The sequence below is a fragment of the Dioscorea cayenensis genome, chromosome 14, assembly GCF_009730915.1.
Source record: "Dioscorea cayenensis subsp. rotundata cultivar TDr96_F1 chromosome 14, TDr96_F1_v2_PseudoChromosome.rev07_lg8_w22 25.fasta, whole genome shotgun sequence".
Lineage (NCBI taxonomy): Eukaryota > Viridiplantae > Streptophyta > Magnoliopsida > Dioscoreales > Dioscoreaceae > Dioscorea > Dioscorea cayenensis.
The window spans coordinates 8,595,795-8,617,762 of NC_052484.1; the positions used below are offsets into that span (position 1 = coordinate 8,595,795).

The 21,968-nt window shown below is 35.5% G+C and overlaps 1 protein-coding gene and 1 pseudogene across 1 annotated transcript; one reads left to right on the forward strand and one right to left on the reverse strand.

The window, feature by feature from the left end:
* Positions 1-1,647: 1,647 nt before the first annotated feature.
* LOC120275341 (iron-sulfur assembly protein IscA-like 2, mitochondrial) lies at positions 1,648-4,771 on the reverse strand. The gene is made up of 5 exons (XM_039281881.1): positions 4,600-4,771; positions 3,531-3,726; positions 3,021-3,145; positions 2,781-2,889; positions 1,648-1,915 (listed from the first exon to the last, which is right to left on the reverse strand). Exons 2-5 carry the CDS (start codon positions 3,681-3,683, stop codon positions 1,853-1,855), a joined length of 450 nt encoding a protein of 149 aa, XP_039137815.1. The 5' UTR covers positions 3,684-3,726; positions 4,600-4,771; the 3' UTR covers positions 1,648-1,852.
* A 9,786-nt stretch (positions 4,772-14,557) lies between these two features.
* On the forward strand, positions 14,558-21,314 carry LOC120276095 (annotated as a pseudogene).
* Positions 21,315-21,968: the final 654 nt, after the last annotated feature.

Here is a 21,968-nt window from a genome sequence, read left to right on the forward strand (position 1 = left end):
TTGCCATATGAACACTTTTCTCTTTCTCTGGCTCCGTAATCAAGAATTATGGTTTACCAAAATCTAACAAGTATATTAATAAAAAATAAAATCAAAATTTTGCATAAATGAGGATTTTACAATACAATAAATAGAAAATATTTGAGAAAAATAAATAAATTTAACCTAATATATCAATGAGATGATGAAATAAAAAAAGAAAAAGAATAATACCTAAGAATTTGCGAGCTTGATTATTAGATTAAGTTGGTGAGGAGGAAGAGATTCTGAGGAGAGAAAATTACTACAGTTTAAGTGTGCCAATATCGCGAGAAAAGAATTTTTGGAAGTTAGAAGTAAATTTTAAAAAGAGTTTGAAAAAAAGACATTGGAGATGTGAGGATAGGCCATGAGATGCAAAAAGAGTCGAATGAAGAGTACAATGAAAAGCAGGGCACCAAAGAGGTGGACGCATCTGGCTTGAAGAACTCATCAATGAAGGGCACTAGTTTAGATTTATCCAATTTAACCAAGAAGATAGGATTAAGATAAATTAAAAATAAATCCGTAAAATGTTATATTATTGATGATATGGAGTAAGTGAGGAGTAAAAAGCTTTTGGCAAACCCTCAATTGATAGGATAGTGGCTGACATGGTGTCACTGTCACACACAATCTCCTCAATTAAAAAAAATCTTATCCATTACCATTATTGCATCTAACGAGTCTGAAACTTAAAATTTTTTAAGTGTCTCATCCTCGTTTTCTGCAATAAGATCAAGTGCTACAAAATAAGATCAAGTGCTACAAGACTAGCAGAACTTTCATATTTTCTTTACCTTTTCCTATGTATACTTGAAATAAATTAATCTGACATTATTTCTTAGATTTTGAGTAAGAAAAACATGCATAAACTATTAAAATAAACACATCTGAACCACGATTTTTAAATATCTGTGCAACATTACACTATAATTCACATATTTTTTCTTTCCAATACAAATATATACAATAATATCATATTTAACTACTTCTGAATGGACAAGAAAACAAGATACTCCTATTCATCATGATCATGCATTAAGATATTTGAAAAAAAAAAATTCAGCATTTAATCTATAAAAACTATTAACATCAAAATCCTTAAGTTTATCAAGTTTATCACACAGTTACTTCCATTGGTTCAATTTTCACAAACGCAACTCAAATCCTGACCAAGAGAAGCCAAATTGGAAAAGATATAGAACTGCATCCAACCAATCACTTTCTAGACAGAATCCCCTGGGATTAGTTCAAAGTAAGTTTTGCTCAACTAAGTAGACATGTTTATAAGTAAAAGATACATCCTGTAAGTCCAAATGATACATGAAATTCAGCAGCAGGAATAAAAAATGCCAAACTGACCAATTTTAAATACCTGTTCTGTAATAACGAGAATTTGAATTTGCTCATCAAATGTATAGGTCAATATAGCAAACATATACAAAAGTATAAGTTGTATAACCATGCAGATATGCTTAACATTAAGCACACTCATGTTTATGATGACATCATGTGTTTATCTATGTGCACAGAGTAATGACCTGGGGTTATACCCATGGAAGACAATAGACAAAAATCATCTCAATGTTGATTAAAAGTCATCATGGATGAACAAAATAATAACAGTAACAAAGAAATGCTACGCACTTCCATTATAAAGCAGAAATCGATACAATAATTAACTTTCGGTATGCCTTCTACATTAACTCAGGTCACACAAACATGTGAATTGGCATGTTCAATGGGAAAATTTGTATAACAAAGGTGTAGCTACAATATATGGTCATATAGTTACAACAGATGATGTAATTTTTGAAAACCAAAGCAGCAGCTATTTGACCATGAACGAGCTTTTACAGCTGCAACCTCCGACTGCACTAGGATTTGTTACCACCTGCAATATAAAGCTCATTTAATAAGTCAAATCGTTAGCTTTATAGCAGCTTACCTTGAATTAAATGAGGTGGCAAGAGTATATTAGTAGGCAAAACTGCCGAGATGCAATACATCAGCAGTCTACACATGCATGTCAGCCTTAGAATGTGTTTGGTAGCAATATAGTTAACATGAAGTGTCTTCTATGATGAACACGTAAAAAGAGTAACAGTCGAAGGCAGGGAGGGAGGGTTCATAATATGCTGACCAGAGGAATTTAGAACAAGGGCAAATTTGAGTTAATTTGTTGGCAGCAAAATTTAGGGAACAAAGATTCTCATGTTGGAATTTTAAAAAAGGAAAAAGAAAAAAACCAATTTTGCATTTTGAAGGGATAAAACATTTGCATCAAGAAAGTTCTACTCTACCCTTGAAACCACTGGTAGTGTGATTTCCTAATAGAGAAATGGTGGAGCATTAGAGTTTGTCATTTTCCTCCGATAAATCTTCGAAAGGCCATCTATGCATGGATCATATCACCTAAAATTCTTCCCAGAAACTAGACTTTTTGTGAGATTCCAAGCAGAAAACCAATTGTAGATAAGGCTGTAGTTCCTTGTGAATTGGTGGCATGATTTCTCTATAGAGCTTAATAAAGTGTTTAACTGCCGTTGCATACAGATGTAAATAAAAAGTTGGATGCATGCCATCTCAGATACTTTCCCACAAAGAGAAAAATGCAGAGATTCCAAGAAGAAAACAAATTGGCAGCTTAGGCCGTAGAGAATGGTTTTATACGTGTAACAAGTGTTGTATAAATAATTATTATACAAATCCTTTCTTTATATAAAAAAAAGTACAAAAAGTTAGAAGAGCCTCCTAACCTGGAAAGCCGAACGGATCAACTCTTCAACATAATCAACGGTAGCACCTTTCACAAAGTCATATGAGATGTTATCAACCACTAGTTCGACACCATCCTTCTCAAAAACCCTGCACGTCGATGCAAACAATCCATATGTATTGAGTGCTTTCTGTGCTTAAAATAAATAATGGTGAATTTGATTGCAAGCTGCAATGAAACATAAGGAAATTCAAACTCGCCAAACAGATCAAATACAAACCTATCATCCAAATTTTTCTCGTTATCTAGCAAAAATGCATACTGGAAACCAGAACATCCACCAGTTTCAACACTTAGTCGAAGCATCTTACCATAGTCACCTTTTGCATGCAACTCTTTTAGTCTCTGGAACAGACAAATCTCCATTTCAGTGTCAGCAATGACAAAAGAAAAAATTCAAGCAAGATGAAGAATTGCAAATTATGCTTAGAGTGAAAACCCAAAAATTCATATGCTTTCTGGTTGAAAGAAGCCACATAATATGACACTGATTGTTCAAAACTAGGAAAATTTACTCTTTACCATTAGCATTAACTAAAAGATCTATCCTATAATTTATTGAGTAAAATACTGACAATAGATTAGCACAAAAACTGTAATATGAAACCAAATTGCTCAAAAATTGCACCAAAAGCATAAAAGATGCTAGCATTGCAAGATTCTGAATAATTTAGATGGGAAAGAACATTAAATCAACAAGGAAAACTATGGAAAATAGATCAAGGAATACTCTGATGCAATTGTCAGTCATATGGACTGCTTCCTCACCATCAGGTGATGAGGAAGAAGACTCCACTGCAGACATGCTTAGGAGCCGGTGGCTCCACCGAATACGAGCATTGACAAATGGCACAATCCGCTGCAGCATTGATCTTGGCATCATTTTTTATTGCACAGTGTGGCCTCCAAAATGAAGACAGAAAAATCTAAGGACATGAGTGCAAATAATTCAGTACAAATTTAACATACAACCTATTACCATATTTCATAATCAAAATAGACAATATATCTTTTGAGCAGAATTTCTAAATTGGAAGATCTATCATGAGAGAATTTATATTGGCTACATATAGAAGCTTCCATCCTCCCCTGGAAAATGGTTTCCGAACTAGTACATGGAGGTATAAAGGCTAACTCTTAGAAATAAAAATAAAATGTGAAATTGACATATTAGCATAATATTAACATATAAGTAACAAGAATGTTAATTTAGAATATATACATGTATAAATATATATATATATATATATATATATATATATATATATATATAAATTAGAAGAAAGCATGATATGAGATCACTAATCACTAATCAACAAGAACTCCTCATCAGCATAAACACAGCCATCGAACTCCATGAATAATAATTGTTACACAATCAATCTCTCAAAAGAATAAATCAAATCCCAACACAAATCAAATTATCATAAAGTCAGGACATCCATGAGCGTATAAATTTCATTAATTTATAAATATAAGGTAAACAACACCTCATAATTCTTCTCATCCATCAATGGCACCAAAAGTTTAGCACTTTTAGCCACAAAATTATCAAACTATCCGGATATATTCACATCCATGAGCATATTAATTTAACTAAATAAACTCAAATTTATAAAGAACATAAAAAGCCGCATGCGATCATCTAAGAACAAAATCAAAGGGAAAAAAGAGGAGCCGAACTATGAGATCAAGTTTCCGGCGGCGATGGGTGGATGCGACGGCGGCAGTGGCAAAAACAGGAGGGGATAGATGAATATTGAGAGGTGGGGGGAGACGAGGAAGCAAAGGAGACTTACCGGCACGAAGATGGCGGCGTAGATGGCCGGCGATGAGCCCAGACGACGCTGGTCGGGGGAAGGAGCGGCGAGGGTGATCGATAGAGAAGAGGGAGAGAGTTGAGTCGAGGAAAATCCGGGGCTGAGGATGGAATAACTCGACCTGATCCGGTTCGAAGCGAACTGACAAACCAGAAGCATTACTGTTTGAACCGAATCAGAACCGTATACATGGTCCAAGAACCAAATTTTTAAAATTCCGGTTAAAATTCATAAGAGATGTAAACTGGAATCAGAACCAAACCGAATCACTGGTTCAGTTAGTTTTTTATTTTTAAATAAAAAATAATATAAAATTATATTTATTAACAAAAATTTGTAAACATTTTTTAAGCTCATCCGAATTTTTAATTTAAGACTATTGAGCTCCGTTTGGAGGATGTGTACTTCTATCCTTTGCTATGTAACCTTGTTTGGTATAAAAAAAAACATGAACAATTTATTTTTAAAAGGAGTGAGACTCTTTTTACAAAGTAATCCCACACCCCTCAAAATTAGTGGGATTGTGAATTTTTTTAAAAAGACTATTTTGCCCTTTGTTTATTTATTTATTTTTTTTCAAAACCTATTTTCTTTTCTCCCTTACTTTATTCTCCATCTGGTCTTCTCCATCTCTTCTGTGGCCAAACCCCTATAATCTTCTACATCGAGATCCAGTGATGATTGTCTAAAGCAACCTCAAGTGCAATTGGTAAGTTTTGTTGTCTCAGTTTGGTTTATTTTTCTTTTGAGCTTATTATCTAAACTAGATCTACGCCTCCCATATTAGATCTGTTCAAGTGTGTTTGATTTAAAATGAGGAAAGGGTTGTTTGTCTTTTGTAATGTTGAAGAGATTGGTTGTTTTGATTTGTTTGAGATATTTTTGTAAGTTATAATGGAGATATGGATCATTATGTCATGTATTATTATATTTTTTGATAGTGATAATGAGATAATTCATAATGAATTTATTATGGTTATTTATTTGCAGTTTTGTTTAAATTCTGATAATAAGTGTTTTTAATTTAATTTAATTATTTCTCTTAATTTTTGGAATTCAATTTATCACAGAACAAAATTGAATTACAAAAAATTAGGAGAAATAATTAAATTTTAAATTAAAAACACTTATTATTATTAAAAATATATATTTTAATTATTTATCATTCACCTTAACAGTTTGCTAAAACCAATTAACAAAAACAAAATATGTTATGTACGAATACCATAAAATAATGATCTGTAACTATTAGGTTTGCGGCAAGCTATCAATATTTTGAAGTTGATAAGCAAACTGTTTCTTTTTAGCTAACATAAACCAGGGCTTATGGCTTGCCAATTACTTCAGTTCGCTATTAGTTATTAACATTTTCCAAAATTGACAAATGCTAATCTTGACCCTCATTGTCTAAAACTCAAAAAAAAAAAAAAAATGTTAATTTAAAGAAATTTTAGCTAAGTCAATTGATTGTTATATGGTAGATATGTAAAGAAAACTAGAGATTAAAATTGTTTGCTCTTTTGCTAAAGTGAACTTCTCAAATTCTATGCTAAGCCAAGCTCTTTCATTGAACTCGATATATTAATTTTTAAGAAGTTAAGGCCATCTTGGGGAATAAATATCTAGGGTTCATCAGGTAAATATTGTTGCTGAGAAAAAAAATTTAATAGACTTTGCTCACAATTGAAATATGGTAACTGATTATGTAATATTCCATGAAAACCAATCATGTTTATAGCATTACCCTATAATTATATATTCCATGAAAACCAATCATGTTATGAAACAATAATTGGTTATGTAATATCAATAATTTTTTTTTACACATTTGTAATATTTCAAAAAATGTTATGCTTATATACAAAGAATTGATTAACAGTCACAAAATTGTTCTACAATCTCATGGAATGCATTGATGATGTAACATTCATTCTTATTATATTATTGACAAACTATGTTAATTGACATAGATTTAATTGTTCTTTTAGATATGACAAATGAGAATATGGAGGACATTGAAGAAGACAATCTATTTCACATGATGTACGCATGTATTTTTTTGTTATAATTATGATCACTCTATGTGCATTAGACGAACACGACAATAACAGTTGCTTAGTTGACTATGAGATTGAGTGAGCTTCTGTTGGGCGTCGTAAACAATGCCGGTATTTATACAGAGTAGTTTATGAAACTGACATTAAGTGCATTGATAAACTATGCATGACTGTCGTTGCTTTCATAAATTATGCCAATTACTGACCACCATCAGTGGGCTACGTGGCACAAAAAATGTCATGGTTGAGGAGATGATTGTAATGTTTTTAAACATTGTGGCACATAATGTCAAGAATAGAATAATTAAGTTTGATTTTGTAAGATCGGCTGAAATAGTTAGTAGACATTTCCATGCTGTATTGAAATCAATTATCCTTTGTCATGGAGTCCTTTTGAAAAAACCTGAACCAGTTCCTAAAAATTCAAATGACTTTAGATGGAAGTGGTTTAAGGCAATACTCAAGTGCATTAATTTTTTCCTTGTCATTTGAAAAAGTCACAATAGATATTTTGTAAATAACAGTTAACATTTTCCCTATGTAGAATTGTCTTGGAGCATTAGATGGAACATACATTCCAGTAAATGTGCCTAAAGTTGATTGGCCAAGATATATAACAAGAAAATCTGAAATCGCTACTAATGTACTTGGTGTGTGTAGTCAAGGTATGCAATTTAGATATGTTTTGTCTGGTTTAGAGGATTCAGCTCATGATGGTCAAGTTTTTAGGGATGCTATTACAAAGCCCAATAATTTAAAGGTTCCAAATGGTAAATAAATTGTGCACTTGTTACTTTTAATATGTTCTTAAAGAAAAGATTGTTCAAGCTAATGACAAATATTTATCTACACATTAGGTTTCTATTACTTGGTTGATGCTGGATATGCAAATTCATCTGGTTTTCTTGCACCTTTTCGAGGACAACAATATCATTTGAGCTCTTGGAGTAGTGGCCATCAACCCACTACAGCTCAAGAGTTATTTAACATGAAGCATGGTGCTGCTAGAAACGTGATTGAAAGAACATTTGGGCTCCTAAAAATTCGTTGGAAAATTCTGTTTAGCCCTAATTTTTACAACATAGCCACCCAAAGGAGTATCATCAATACTTGTTGTTTACTTCACAATTTATTAGAAGAGAGAGGGTGGAAGATCCTGCAGAGGATGAAGTTGATAATCTAATAGTAGAGGAAAGCACAAAGATGATATCAATAACATTACAGCTATTGAACCAACTGATGAATGGATCCAATTTAGGCTTGATATGGCTAATGACATTTTTAACACATGTCAAGCAAGATGAATGTAATGGTCGAGATTTATGTACTTTATATAAATGTTTTCATCTATAGTCTATTTTGCTTAATGTATGTTTTGTAATCGTAGATTGCTATGTTAAGGAATAAATTTGAATTGCTTGATAATGATATGTGCTTTATTACTTTCTACTTATGTGACATGTGCTTTATTCCTTTTCTTTTTTCTCTAGAATGGATAAATAATCACAACAAAGAGGTAGGGGACAAAGCAAATACTATTAGACCGCACATGAAGATAAGGCCCTATAATTGAGCCCTAATTGAGTTATCTACAAACACTTTGTGCCGAGGTGAAAATGGATTTCAAAATGGCTACTTGTTCCAGTTGGAAAAAATGATAAAAAAAATTCCCACAGAAGACTCTGAAGCCCATGCCAAATATAAAGTTCAAGTAACATGATCCAATATGCAACTCTCCTTCCTCATCATATAAATTGATTTATCAACCAATTATTGGTGTAAAAGAACTCCTACTTAAATGCTTGTAACATTTGAATAACCAGTTGCAACAATAATATGAGGTAAGCAAATATAATTACAAATCTGTAAACCCATATGGATGTCATATACTAGAACAAAATGGAAATTATAGTCCCCTAACAAAATTCCACATTCAGTTTAGGATTTTTTTAGAAGATTGAACAAATATAATCACACATTTGAATCTCAGGTAGATGTCACTTCATAGAACAAAACAAAAATTCCACGACCCTTAACATAATTGCACAATCAACTTTCCTCCGCTGCAATATTTGGGTTGATTTAAAGATCAACAAAGGAACAAAATACCCATTCTCATTGCCAATTTAGTCTTGGTACCAAACAATACCATTATTCCACATGCTACCAATCAAATAAGTATTCAACATCCACAAAAAACACAACTAAGATGAGTATATCAAGTAATCATCCCAATTCCAATTTCAAGCCTAGATGCTCCGAATTCAACACACCCATTTCATTGTTATCAATGCAACAAAAAAAAAAAAAACACATAAATAAATCACAAAAAATCTCAAAGGTTCATGTCCTAAAATGAGACCATAGAGGGCAAGTGCTTTAGCAAACATGAGGATTAGAATCATGCCAACAAACGTTAGCGCTGCATGAGCATCAACAGAAAGCCATAAATAAAAAAAGGTTCATATTACTAGACATTATATTAAAATAAACATCTATATTATTAAAGTAAATTAAAAGGGTTCATATTATCATATATGACCATATAGTATATTTAAAATGTACCTTTATTTATTCTAACTCTTCTTCACTCTCAAAATCTTCATTAATAGTGCCATATGCATATTCTTTTTTAGAACACTCACCTATAAAACAAAATAATATTCATTTAATACAAAATAAATAAAAGTTATAATTACTTAAATTTGATTACCTCAATATCTTTCAACAACCAATTTTGAGTGCACATCAATGCCTCCAAAGTATTCGCATGAAGCCTACTATGATGAGAACTCACCAATCTACCACTAGTACTAAAAGTAGATTCTGAAACCACTGTAGAAATCGGAAATAGCCAAGATGCCTTTAACGATCATTTGCAAAATCGGATAACGGAGTCCACAACTTTTCCACCAAGCTAAGATGTCAAAATCCGGAGTTCTTGGCAAGACTTTTCCCTCCAAATAGTGATCTAACTCCGACTTAAATATATTTTTTTATTGGAATCACTCACATAGGAATCAAAACTATCAAGGAAGCTTGAATTAATAATATCATTTTCCTTTAGCCCATTACATGAAGTTTGCCCGGTGAGTTTGCTAATTTGTGCAGAACTTTAATATTTATGCAACAAGTCAAAACAATAATTTGTAATCCTTTGAATTTCATAATCGGTCAAGTGCCCATAAAGATGAGGAAAAAAAAATATTCCATTAATTTCAACTAATCTTGGATCAAGCACGGTGCTACTCCAATAATTCCATGAACTGTTTCCCAATATTTATCAAACTTAATTGACATACTTGTGGCCATATTTCTAATAGTTTCAATAGGAGATTTAACCCAAATGCTCAAAGAAACTTTAATCTCACACATCAATGGAAATAAAACATTGGATGTGGGATATTTTCTCCCAGAAAATACATTTGAAGTGGTATAAAACACATGCAACTTTTTACAAATCTCCTCGGCTAACATCCAATCTTCTTTAGTTGGTGTAGAAATAAAATGTGGATCTGCTTATTGCAAACAATAAAAAAAATCTTTATATTCCAAAGCAACACTAACATCAAATATGTAGAATTTCATCGAGTATTACAATCAAGCATCAATTGTTTGGAATAATTTATGTTAAAAATTTGCACATTTTCCTTGATAGTTTGTAACCTTTTTGGTGTGGCCGTCCAAAAAGCAACACTATCTCTAACCCTCTCTATTCCATCTCCCATAATCTTTAATTCATCTTAAACAATTAAATTCAAGATATGTGCACAACACAAATGAATCAATTTTCCATGCAACAAAAGATGGTTAGGATTGAGCTTAGACAATAGGATGTCAACCATAACATCATTAGTAGTGCAATTATCAACTGTCAAAGTGGACAACTTTCTTTCTATATTCCAATCAAATATGCATTTCAACAATTCTTTAGAGAGAACTGCTGATGTATGTGGACATGGCACATAAAGAAACCTAGCAAGTTAAGAAAAATTACATAACTATAAGAAACATAATATCATAAAAGTTTATTTGTATAATTCTAATAATGAAAAATAAATTTAATAAAATAAACTATTAAAAATATCTCAAAACCAAACTTTGCAAATTCCAATTGTTGTTAATTAAATGTCTTGTGATAGCTATGAATCCTTTATTTTGATTTGAAGCCGGCCACATATCCACAGTTATTGCAACCCTACTTAAATTCTTCTTCGAAAGGTCCATTATCTTGGATTTTTCATTAGTATATATCTTCATAATATCATTTCTAATTATATTCTGAGAAGGAATTTTGAACACCGGTTGAAGATTAGCCGAATATTTTTTGCACCCATAATATTCAACCATTGAAATTGGGTATTCATGCATTATTATCATACTAGCAAGATCCTTTCTTAAAGATTCTTGGTTAGATGTGTAATTTCTTAAACATATTTTTCCCATCTGCCTTCCATTGTTGTTGCACTAAGGTTTTTTGTCTTATGTTGTTAAAAGGCCTCATTTTGCAAATTTTATGATGATCATGCAAATGTCTTGTTCCATTCTTGCTTCCTCCTCCAAGTAATTTCTTACAATAATTGCATTCCACTTTATCAGATTCATGAACTTTGATCTTTTTAAAATGTTGCCAAACAATTGATTTCAATCTCTTCTCACCAACTTGTGTTGCTTTTTCACTAACTTGAGTAGGAGAGTCTAGAAGTGACTCGTTTGGTGACTTCGTAGAGAATCAAGTGGAGTTAATGAGCCATTAATTCCTATAATGGATTGACTAACCGGAGTAGAAGAATTACCACCTTCAAATGCTATCACTTCTTGATGACGGGCACATAGATGACGTGGTATGTGCGTATATGGAGAAGTACGACACAAGGGCATTTCGGTAATTTGGCAGTCGATGAGATTTTATTGTTTTTCCAGGTCTATTTGATGGGAAACGAGTCAAGGAACAAAAATCACAGTTTGTGTCCCACAAACTTGTGTGTCATACCAAAATTTGGCCAAATTCCATCGTTTAGGCCTTGTAAACCCTAATTTTGCTATTTTAAGTAATAATTGATTTCGTTATATCTTAGGATAGAAATCTCTGATTTGTCAGCCGTTTGTGGCAATTGTCTTTATTTTGATAGATCTCTTATTTCTTGCTGATATTTGAGAATTTACTATTTTTGATAAATTTTCGAATTATCTCCTTTCTTAGTGCTATTTTCGCCTATTTAATGTAAGCCTATGGGCAAGAGGAAATCAGTTTGATGATAATCATTTTTTTTTTAGTAATAAGATTTTATTCTTCCCAATTTCTGGATATCTTTGATCAACAGGGTTTGGAAACTTGTTACCGGGCATTCGAAGGTGAATCAAGGGGTTTCAAGTATACCGCTACATCACTTCTCTATAGAAAATATATTCATATATGTTAATTAATTGTTTTAAATAGAACTTATTAGCAACCAAAAAGGATAAAATATACTAATCATTATGAAGAAAATTAAAAGCATTCAAAGTTAATTATATTCACAAAGATGCCTAATTATGTTCACAAAGAATATTGGTGCACATGAAATCAACCGAAACTAGAGATTGTCCAAATTGATGTTGAATCCGAACAATTCTAACAAAATACTATAAATAGGCCTATAAATCCCCAAAAATTAGAACCCTTCACATGATAACAAATGAAACAACCTAGAAATCTTCAAAAAAAAAAAAACAAGATTTAGTTATTTCAACACAAATAATCGAATAAAACTGCAAAAAATATCTACAAAGTAAGAATCATATATATTATTATATTAACCCTAATTCTCCATCACCAAGATCGATTTAACCACGAAATCAATCATCCAAAATTTTCAACATCCACAAAGCCCAAGATCCAATAACAAGTAGAACAAGATGAGGTTAAAGCAAAGAAAGGGTTGGATCTCTACCTTGATACGCCTCGATGAAGACTAGAGAGAGGGAGAGAGAGAGAGAGAGAGAGAGAGAGAGAGAGAGGAGATGGTGATGAGATCCAATCTTCCTTTCTAGACCATTTTTTTTAGTAAATAAGAGCATTGTAAATACATGGATTCGGGTTAACAAGTTGCAAACCCATCACTGTAGCAATAGACCGAAAGATTTTTCACATTTTTTAACCTTTTCGAAAAGTTTTACGAATACCCCAAAGATTTTTAACCTTTTCTTTTTTATTTTTTTATATGCATATAAAAAATATTTTTGCTTAATAATATCATTAGTATATAAATATATCTGCACTTATTAATTATTTATTCCTGCTTATTATTTTTAGTTGACGCTTAGTTATTTATGTTTTTGTTTATTATTTGGCATTTCTGCTTATTTTTTTTAGTTGGTGCTTATTTATTTAAGATTATGTTTAGTATTTGCCTTTCCTGTTTATTATTTTGAGTTGGTGCCTAGTTATTTAAGTTTCTATTCATTATTTGGCATTCATGTTTATAATTTTGAGTTGGCGCTTAGTTATTTAAGTTTATGTTTATTATATTATACTTCCATAATTATTATTCTAAGTTTTTACTCATTATTGTGTGTTTATATGTATTGTATAAGCTAGTACTTACTACCGAATACACCCTTAGTTAGAATGTAAAAAAATTTAAAAAAAAAAATAGTTGAGGTGATTGTTTATATATAAATAATATAATATATGTCCTAATAGAACCCAATGTTCTAATCATAGATATATTTAGAATTAAAATTTAATTGTTATAATCTTAATCTTAATTAATTATTTGGTTGCCTAGGATTAGAATACTAATCCCGAGGTGAACAAAAAAAAATGCAAATTACAAAATTGCTCCTGAGAACATATCTCGAGGCAAAAAAAAGAATGGAAATTACAAAATTGCCCTTGAGAAAAAATCTCGAGGCAATTTGAGAAATACATATCCTGAGGCAAATTGATTTTTTTTAATAATTTAATTAAATTTTAAAAAAAAATTAATTAAAAAATTTTAAATTTGAATCTTTAGTCCTCATCTGGTTGTGATCTGACGGAGAGGTTGGTGGAAAAGATAATAAATTTTTTTTTTATTTTTGAATTTTGAATTTGGTTTATCCTCATCTGAACTTGGTTGTGATTTGATGGAGAGGTTGGGTAAAAAAAGATAAGATCCAATGTTTCTTTTTAAAGAGGACGGACTGGAAAGGAGAAAAAAGAGATTTGAAAAAAAAAAATTCGAAAGAAAAGGAGAGAAGAATATAAAAAAAACAAGAAGAAAAAAGAAAAGGTTATCTTTTTCTCCTCTTGTAAATGCTTATTTACAAAATAATAATAATAATAATAATAATAATAATAATAATAATAATAATAATAAATATATGTGTATAATTGTTCCTTCTTCCTTGTTTTGGTTAATTGAAGTGGTTTGTCCACCTTTTCCAAAAAATTGTCGCTACACTCGCCGCTTGATGCCGCTTGCACTGCCGCCGCCGCTCTGCCGATCCGATGCTCGCTGTCACTGCTACTTGATCGTCATGCTGTCGCTGCTCGCGGTCTGCTGTCAAGGAAGGAAGCCGCCGCCAACCATGTTTGAAGCTTCCTGTCCCCATTGTTGCCGCCGTCGCTTGCCATTGTTGTTTGATGGTATTGTTGCTCACCATGGATGCTGCTACCTTTGCGTGTCGTTGCTGTCACAGTCACTGACATAGTCACCGCTGCCTCTGCCTTCCTCCCTGCTGCTTCGTCCTCCTTGTGTCAATCGGGCCGCCTTCTCTCTTCATGGCCGCGCCATTGCCGGACGGTGGCTCTAGCGAGTGGACACCGTACCTTCTTGGAGGATGCGTCACCCTGGAACTTCTTGCTCTGGGACATATACGATGACATGATGCTTGACGGCATTCAGCCCGTCCGGGATACCTTTGACGACATGATGCTTGACGGCACCCAGCCCGTCCGAGATACATTTCACTCGCTTATCGTTGGGTGCATAAAGGATAGCCGCCTTCAAGAAGCTTTCTTTTTTCGTGATCAGATGATGGCAATGGGCCTTCCACCCGATGTCAATCTGTATAATTTCTTGATCTCAATCTGTGGGAAATGCAAGAGTTCTGATGAAACGATCAAACTTTTGGAAGAGATGAAGAGACATGGTGTAAAACTTAAGAGGGAAACGTGCATTTGCCTTCTCAATGCTTGTACAGCAACAGGCCGAACAGATTTAGTGCTAGCACTAGTTTGGGATATGGCTGCTATCGACCTGAATAAGTTCTATTATGTTGGACTCATAACTGCATACAAGAACAAATTACCGACTACAGAGAAAACATTTGCAAAAATTATTGAGTATGTCTAAGCATCCAAAGGGTGGTAATCTGTTGAAGCCTCGACTGAGAGCGGAGAAAATGTCATGATGAATGTTTCATTGGAAGAATTGTACAACATTCCAACTGCAAAGTATGTGCATAGGCGTGCGTTTGTAAACAGACAACTCACTGTATATCATGTTGTTTTACACGCTCGTGCCGAACTAAAAAAACAAGGAGACAATGGAAACTCTTCTTGATATGCTAAAGACAGATGGCTCCACTTATGATGCTTTCATTGTGATGCAAACTATGAGTTGTTACTTATACTATGGTGATATTGATTCTGGAGTTAAAATCTTCAAACTCAAAACCACCTACAGCTGAGTTGTTTGTGACCCTAGTTGAAGGAGGGATGGTTGGATATACTCCAAAAGGGATACAACTTGCTCAAGAGACACTGAGAAAATGAATGCTAAAGGAATTTTCTTGAATGCAAGGATGGGTGGTGATCTTCTTCTTGTAGCTGCTGGAGAAAAGATGGGTGGATATACTACTCAAATTACGTATGGGATCTATTGCAAAGTCAAAAAATCAATCCTTCTCTTCCTGTTGTTGAAGCCTATTACAAGGGTTTAAAGCAACGGGAGATACCATCAGACGACCCATGACTTGTGCTGGTTGGGCGCACATATGATAATCTTTCCATTCGATCTGCCCGAAGAAATGAATCACGGAGCAGTCACCCCCGAATTCGGACCCAAAGAAAGAGAAATGGATGATAGGAATCATGGCATCAGGGGTGAAGTTCATCCTTATGGTGTATTGCAGAATGTACAAAATGAGATTGTAAAAGCATAAGTACAAGACCATTTCTTCGATGTTGTGACGAACTCGATCGGTCTACTCACAGCGGTCCTCGGCATCAAATTTGTTTGGCGGACTGATCCTCTCGGAGCTATTCTAATTGCAATATACACAACAAGCACATGGGCAAGGCCAGTGCTGGAGAATGTATGGTCATTGATAGGACAAATAGCATCACTAGAGTACCTAACAAAGGTGATATATGTGATATGGAACCACCATGAAGAAATCAAGCAGATAGACACAGTGAGGGCCTACACATTTGGGTCTCATTACTTTGTGGAAGTGGACATTGTCCTGTTGATGTTGATTGAAGGTATGGGTGATGATGTGCTGCCGATGGAGGGTGCTGACAGAATCATGGTTTTGGGTATGGTGCTGTTCACGTGCAAGGTTGGTGCGCTTGGGTAATAGTGGACTGTTTCAGATGTATGGTATGTGTAAGAAAGAATTATATGCATTGTGATCTCTCGTTGTCTGGACTCAGCCAATGGGCATGGATCCAAGTATTAGGGATGTCCAATAGAAGGTTAGCTGCATGCTGTAGCCAATAGGAGAATGGGGTGTTACTTTTTTACATTAGTTTTTTATTATAAATATGTATTAGCAGCTGTGTTCTGGTTGGTTGGTTTGTATGAGTTGAAAAGTCCTTCCATTATCTAAAAGCTTCTTGCCTGTGTGTGTTTTTTTTGTCTCTGTGAGACATTTTATCAAACACCTTTGTTCCTCTCATATTGTGACTGGCATTTCCTCGAACACTGCTTTGTGTCGAGTCTATCTTGCTCTTTTCTCATCCTCCTCTCCAACAAAGTGGTATCAGAGACTTCTCTGCTAAATGGCTAGCAATGGTGGCACACCATGTGTCCTTGTCGCAGCCATTAGTTCCTGTGTTTTCAGGGACAGAGTACAGGAGGTGGAGCCTACGCATGAAGACTGTCTTTAGATCCCAAGAGCTTTGGGATCTTATGGAGAAAGGAGTGGCCGAGTCTAATGATGAAGCAGTGGAGAGGAAAAATAAGAAGCAAGACGCCAAGGCGTTGTGCTTGATCCAACAGGCGGTGGATAGTCAGAACTTGGATCGTATCTTAGAGGCGAAGTCTGCGCACGCATCTTGGGAAACCTTAAGGAAACAATGTCAAGGTACCACTAAAGTTATAGCTGTGAGGATTCAAGCCCTTCGACAAGAGTTTGAAACCTTACAGATGAAGGATACCGAAGCAGTTCAAGACTTTATCTCTCGGGTCATCGCCGTCGTCAATCAGATACGAGCGCCGGGTCACAAACTGGGAGAACCAGAAGTTGTGTCCAAAGTCCTAAGGAGCATAGCCCTAAAGTTTGACTTTGTTGCAGTGGCTATCGAAGAGTCTAAAGAGGTAGCTAAACTCTCACTTGATGATCTTAGTAGCACTTTACTCGCCCATGAGGTGAGAGTGAACTGTAGCACTGTGAAGCTCAGTGATAGAGCTCTTGTTGTGAAGAATGATGTATCAAACCCAGGTGGCAGCAAAGGTGAGAGTTCTAGAAACTCGTGGGGAGAAGGCAGAGGTCGTGGGAGGCCTTTCTCACGTGGAAGAGGATGAGGAGGTCGTGGAAGAGGCACTGAAACTAAAAGCCACATTCAATGCTTTCATTGTAAAAGATTTGGGCATATGAAGGCAAATTGTTGGTCAAGAAACAAGCAGCAGCAACAACCTGATAAAGAGGCCAACCTGGTAGCTGGAAAGAGACAAGTAATGTCTTTATGGCAAGTAGCTCATCAGAGAGGCCACAGCCTCATCAGTCTGGCTTGTCGACAGTGGGTGCTCGAACCATATGACGGGCAATAGAAGCTTGTTTGAAAGCTTGGATGAATCGCAGAAGATGTCTGTGAGGCTCGGGAATGACAAGGAGATGAAGGTGCTCTATGTGGGCACAGTTAGTTTCAAAACCTCTTCAGGTGAGAAGAAGCAGTTGCAAGGTGTGCAGTTCGTACCAGGTTTAGCACATAATCTCTTAAGTGTGGGTCAATTACTCACCAAAGGTTACTCTGTAGTTTTCAATCATGATTGTTGTATTATATCTGATAATCACATGAAGATTCAGGTGATTACGATTCAGAGGTCAACAAACAACATGTTCCCTATGGATGTCTCAAGTATTGGAAGGCTAAACGTTGTTGTTTCAAGTCCATCCGTGTCTGAATTATGGCATGCACGCCTAGGACATTTAAATTATCGGAGTCTAGTAACCATGGCACAAAAGAAATTGGTGTTGGGAATGTCTGAGGTGAAGGAAGGTCCACCATGTGAGCTGTGTATGGTGTCCAAGCAATCAAGGGTTGCGTTTCCTAGTGGGGGATCACGTAGAGCTGTCTCTTGCCTTCAATTGGTGCACATAGATTTATGTGGACCCATGAGTGAGTGTTCTCTTGGGAATAACAAGTATTTCTTTCTACTTGTTGTTGATTTTAGCAGGTGGTGTTGGATATATCTTCTCAAAAGCAAGGCAGAAGCATTTCAGCAGTTCCGGACTTTCCATACAATGGTGGAGAGGCAAACTGGGAAGAAGCTTAAGGTTGTGCGGAGTGATAGAGGAGGAGAATTCACCTCATCAGAGTTCCAATAGTACTGTGAAAGGTTTGGAATTCAGCGTGAGCTCACTGCAGCCTATTCACCACAACAAAACGGGGTGGTGGAACACAAAAATAGAACCGCTGTGGAAATGACAAGGAGCCTTCTCAAGGGTGGGGGTCTACCTTTGAGGTTCTAGGGAGAAGCAGTAACCACTACAATATACTTAATCAACAGGTCTCCTACTCATGCACTTCAAAGCAAAACTCCTTTTGAAGTTTGGCATGGAAGGACACCCTCTGTAAGCCATCTTCGGGTATTTGGGTGTATCGCGTTTGCTTTAATTCCCACACACAAGTTGCATAAGCTTGACGGAAAATCTGAAAAATGTATATTGGTTAGGTATTATAGTGAATCCAAAGCCTATAGACTTTACAATCCAGTGTCTTGCAGGATTGTTATAAGTCGGGATGTTGTTTTCCACGAGAATTCTCATTGGAACTGGGAGCAAGCTCGAGGAATTGTTCCTGAAGTTATGACAGAAGAAGAAGCTGGAGGCATCAAGGAGGCCATAGGAAGCTCTTTTGGGCAAGATGGTGAAATGGAGGAATGCCGCAGTTCATCTCAGCCAGCTTCGAACTATGAACCATCATGCTCGCGGATTGCACCGACAGATGGATCTCCTCCCATCCGTACTAGGCTCTTAACTGAAATTTGTAATACATGTACTTTTGCTTTGCATGTTGTTGATCCACAGAACTTCAGTGAAGCTGTGAAGAACAATGGTTGGAAGCAAGCAATAGATGCAGAGATGGAATCAATTCTTAGCAACAAAACTTGGGAACTATGTACGCTACCGGATGGAAAGAAGGCTGTAGGTCTCAAGTGGATCTACAAAACCAAACTCAATGCTAAAGGGCAGGTATTGAAGCTCAAGGCCCGCATGGTGGCAAAGGGGTATGTCCAGCAGCATGGTATTGACTACGAAGAAGTATTCTCACCAGTGGCTCGCATTGAAACTGTGAGATTGATTCTTGCGCTTGCTACTCATTCCGAATGGAAGATGTACCATTTCGATGTGGAATCGGCCTTCCTAAATGGAGAGATACTTGAAGACATTTATGTCTCTCAACCAGAAGGATATGAAATGGAAGGAGGTGAGCATCTAGTGTGCAAGCTAAATAAAGCACTGTATGGGCTGAAACAGGCGCCCAGAGCTTGGTACTCGAAGATTGATCAACACTTCAGGGAGATGGGTTTCATTAGGAGTGAAAGTGAACACACATTATACAAGAAGCAAGGTAATGAAGGTGATACTCTTCTGATAAGCCTGTATGTTGATGATATTGTGTATACTAGCTCCTCACCTGTCATGATAGAAGAATTCAAAAGGGAGATGATGCGAACTTTTGACATATCTGACCTGGGATTAATGAGTTTCTTTCTTGGTCTCGAAGTAGTACAGAGGGCAGATGGAATTCTCATTAGGCAAAAGAGCTATATTGAGGATCTACTTCACAAGCTTAATATAAAGGAATGCAAGCCGGCTGTGACGCCAATGGCGGTAAATGAAAACTTTATGGAGAATGGTGAAAGGGTTTATGAAGACTCACAACTGTTTAGAAGTTTAATTGGCAAATTACTCTACATTACACACACTCATCCAGACATGGTGTTTGCTGTGAATTACTTGTCTAGGTTTATGGCTAAACCATATAAAACTCATTTTTGTGTTGCTAAACAGGTAGTAAGGTATTTAGCAGGGTCCAGGAATGTTGGGCTATGGTATTCATATGGTGATGAGGGTGTATTGGAAGCTTTCTCAGACAGCGACTGGGGTGGATCCAGGACTGATCGTAAGAGCACCTCCGGTTTGCAATTCTGGCTAGGTTCAAGTGTGGTGTCCTGGGGATCAAAGAAGCAAGAGATAGTTGCATTATCCACCACCGAAGCAGAATACGTAGGCTGCACTGCCGCTGCCTGTCAAGTTACATGGCTGAGAAGGGTGTTACAAGACTGTGGTGTTTCCAATCCAGCTCCAACCAAACTATGGTGCGATAATCTGTCGGCGATAGCAGTGGCGAAGAACCGAACTCATCATGGACGGGCGAAGCACATTGACGTGCGTTTTCATTTTATCTGCGGTCTGATTGGCAATAATGTGATCTCGTTACATCATTGTTGCACTGATGAACAGCTGGCGGACGGTTTCACCAAACCTCTGAATTCTGAGAAACATATTTGGTTGAGAGGTCAGCTCGGGTTACGAGACCTTCAATCAAGAGGGGGTGTTGATGTTGATTGAAGGTATGGGTGATGATGTGCTGCCGGTGGAGGGTGCTGACGGAATCATGGTTTTGGGTATGGTGCTGTTCACGTGCAAGGTTGGTGCGCTTGGGTAATAGTGGACTGTTTCAGATGTATGGTATGTGTAAGAGAGAATTAAATGCATTGTGATGTCTCGTTGTCTGGACTCAGCCAATGTGCATGGATCCAAGTATTGGGGATGTCCAATAGAAGGTTAGCTGCATGCTGTAGCCAATAGGAGAATGGGGTGTTACTTTTTTACAGTAGTTTTTTATTATAAATATGTATTAGCAGCTGTGTTATGGTTGGTTGGTTTGTATGAGTTGAAAAATCCTTCCATTATCTAAAAGCTTCTTGCCTGTGTGTTTTTTTTTGGTCTCTGTGAGACATTTTATCAAACACATTTGTTCCTCTCATATTGTGACTGGCATTTCCTCGAACACTGCTTTGTGTCTAGGCTATCTTGCTCTTTTCTCATCCTCCTCTCCAACATGTCCTTCTTGGGGACATGCCCTTAAGCCAAGCTCATGACATTGGTGAGACTCTTCAAGTCAAGTTAAAGAACCTTCCTGAATTTGAACGTGCCTTTGTTCACAATGATTTTGAGTGCACTCACAGGCCAGAACACAAAGTCATGCTCTAAGTTTCCATTATGTTAACAATAACAACTGTTTTAGTTTCCTTAATTTTCCTTTCTTTCTTTCTGTCTTTTTTTCTTCTTGTTATGATGAATGGATGAAATGAACCATGAATTATTTTTTAAAAAATCATCATTATATGCATGCATACGTGAATGGCATATTAAATATTATATATTATATAGGAATGAACAAGAAGACTACTAGTTATAGTGGCAAAAAAAAAGATTCATTATATGCATGCACAAATGCAAAATGCATGAAAAAAATAAAAAGATGATTAAAAAAATGCATACATGCATGGCAAAAAAAAAGTATAAAAAATATATATATATAATAAAAAATAAAATAAAAAATAAAAAAAATAAATGAAATGAGAAGCACGTGGGACCCATCTTTGTACATGGGACGAAAATGATGATGATAAACACGGAGTTACCTCAAGAAAAAAAAATTAAAAATAAATAAATAAATAAAAAATAACTTACCATTCACGTTGAATGAGAGGCATACATGCATTTTTTTAGAAACCCATACATTATTTAGCTTCTTAAATATGCTAAGGTGTTGATGGATTGTGAAGCAATGGAGAATTTGGAAGGAGCCCAAAACCAACTTCTTGTATCATCCAAGGATCTTGAGAAAAAAATGCCTGAATC

Excerpts from the sequence above, each read along its gene's own strand:
- LOC120275341 (XM_039281881.1), bottom strand. The coding sequence starts at position 3,683 with ATGATGCCAAGATCAATGCTGCAGCGGATTGTGCCATTTGTCAATGCT. Across the intron at positions 2,890-3,020 it reads GAGAAAAATTTGGATGATAG|GGTTTTTGAGAAGGATGGTG; the intron begins GTTTGTATTTGA and ends ATCGACGTGCAG. Across the intron at positions 1,916-2,780 it reads TGATCCGTTCGGCTTTCCAG|GTGGTAACAAATCCTAGTGC; the intron begins GTTAGGAGGCTC and ends TTTATATTGCAG.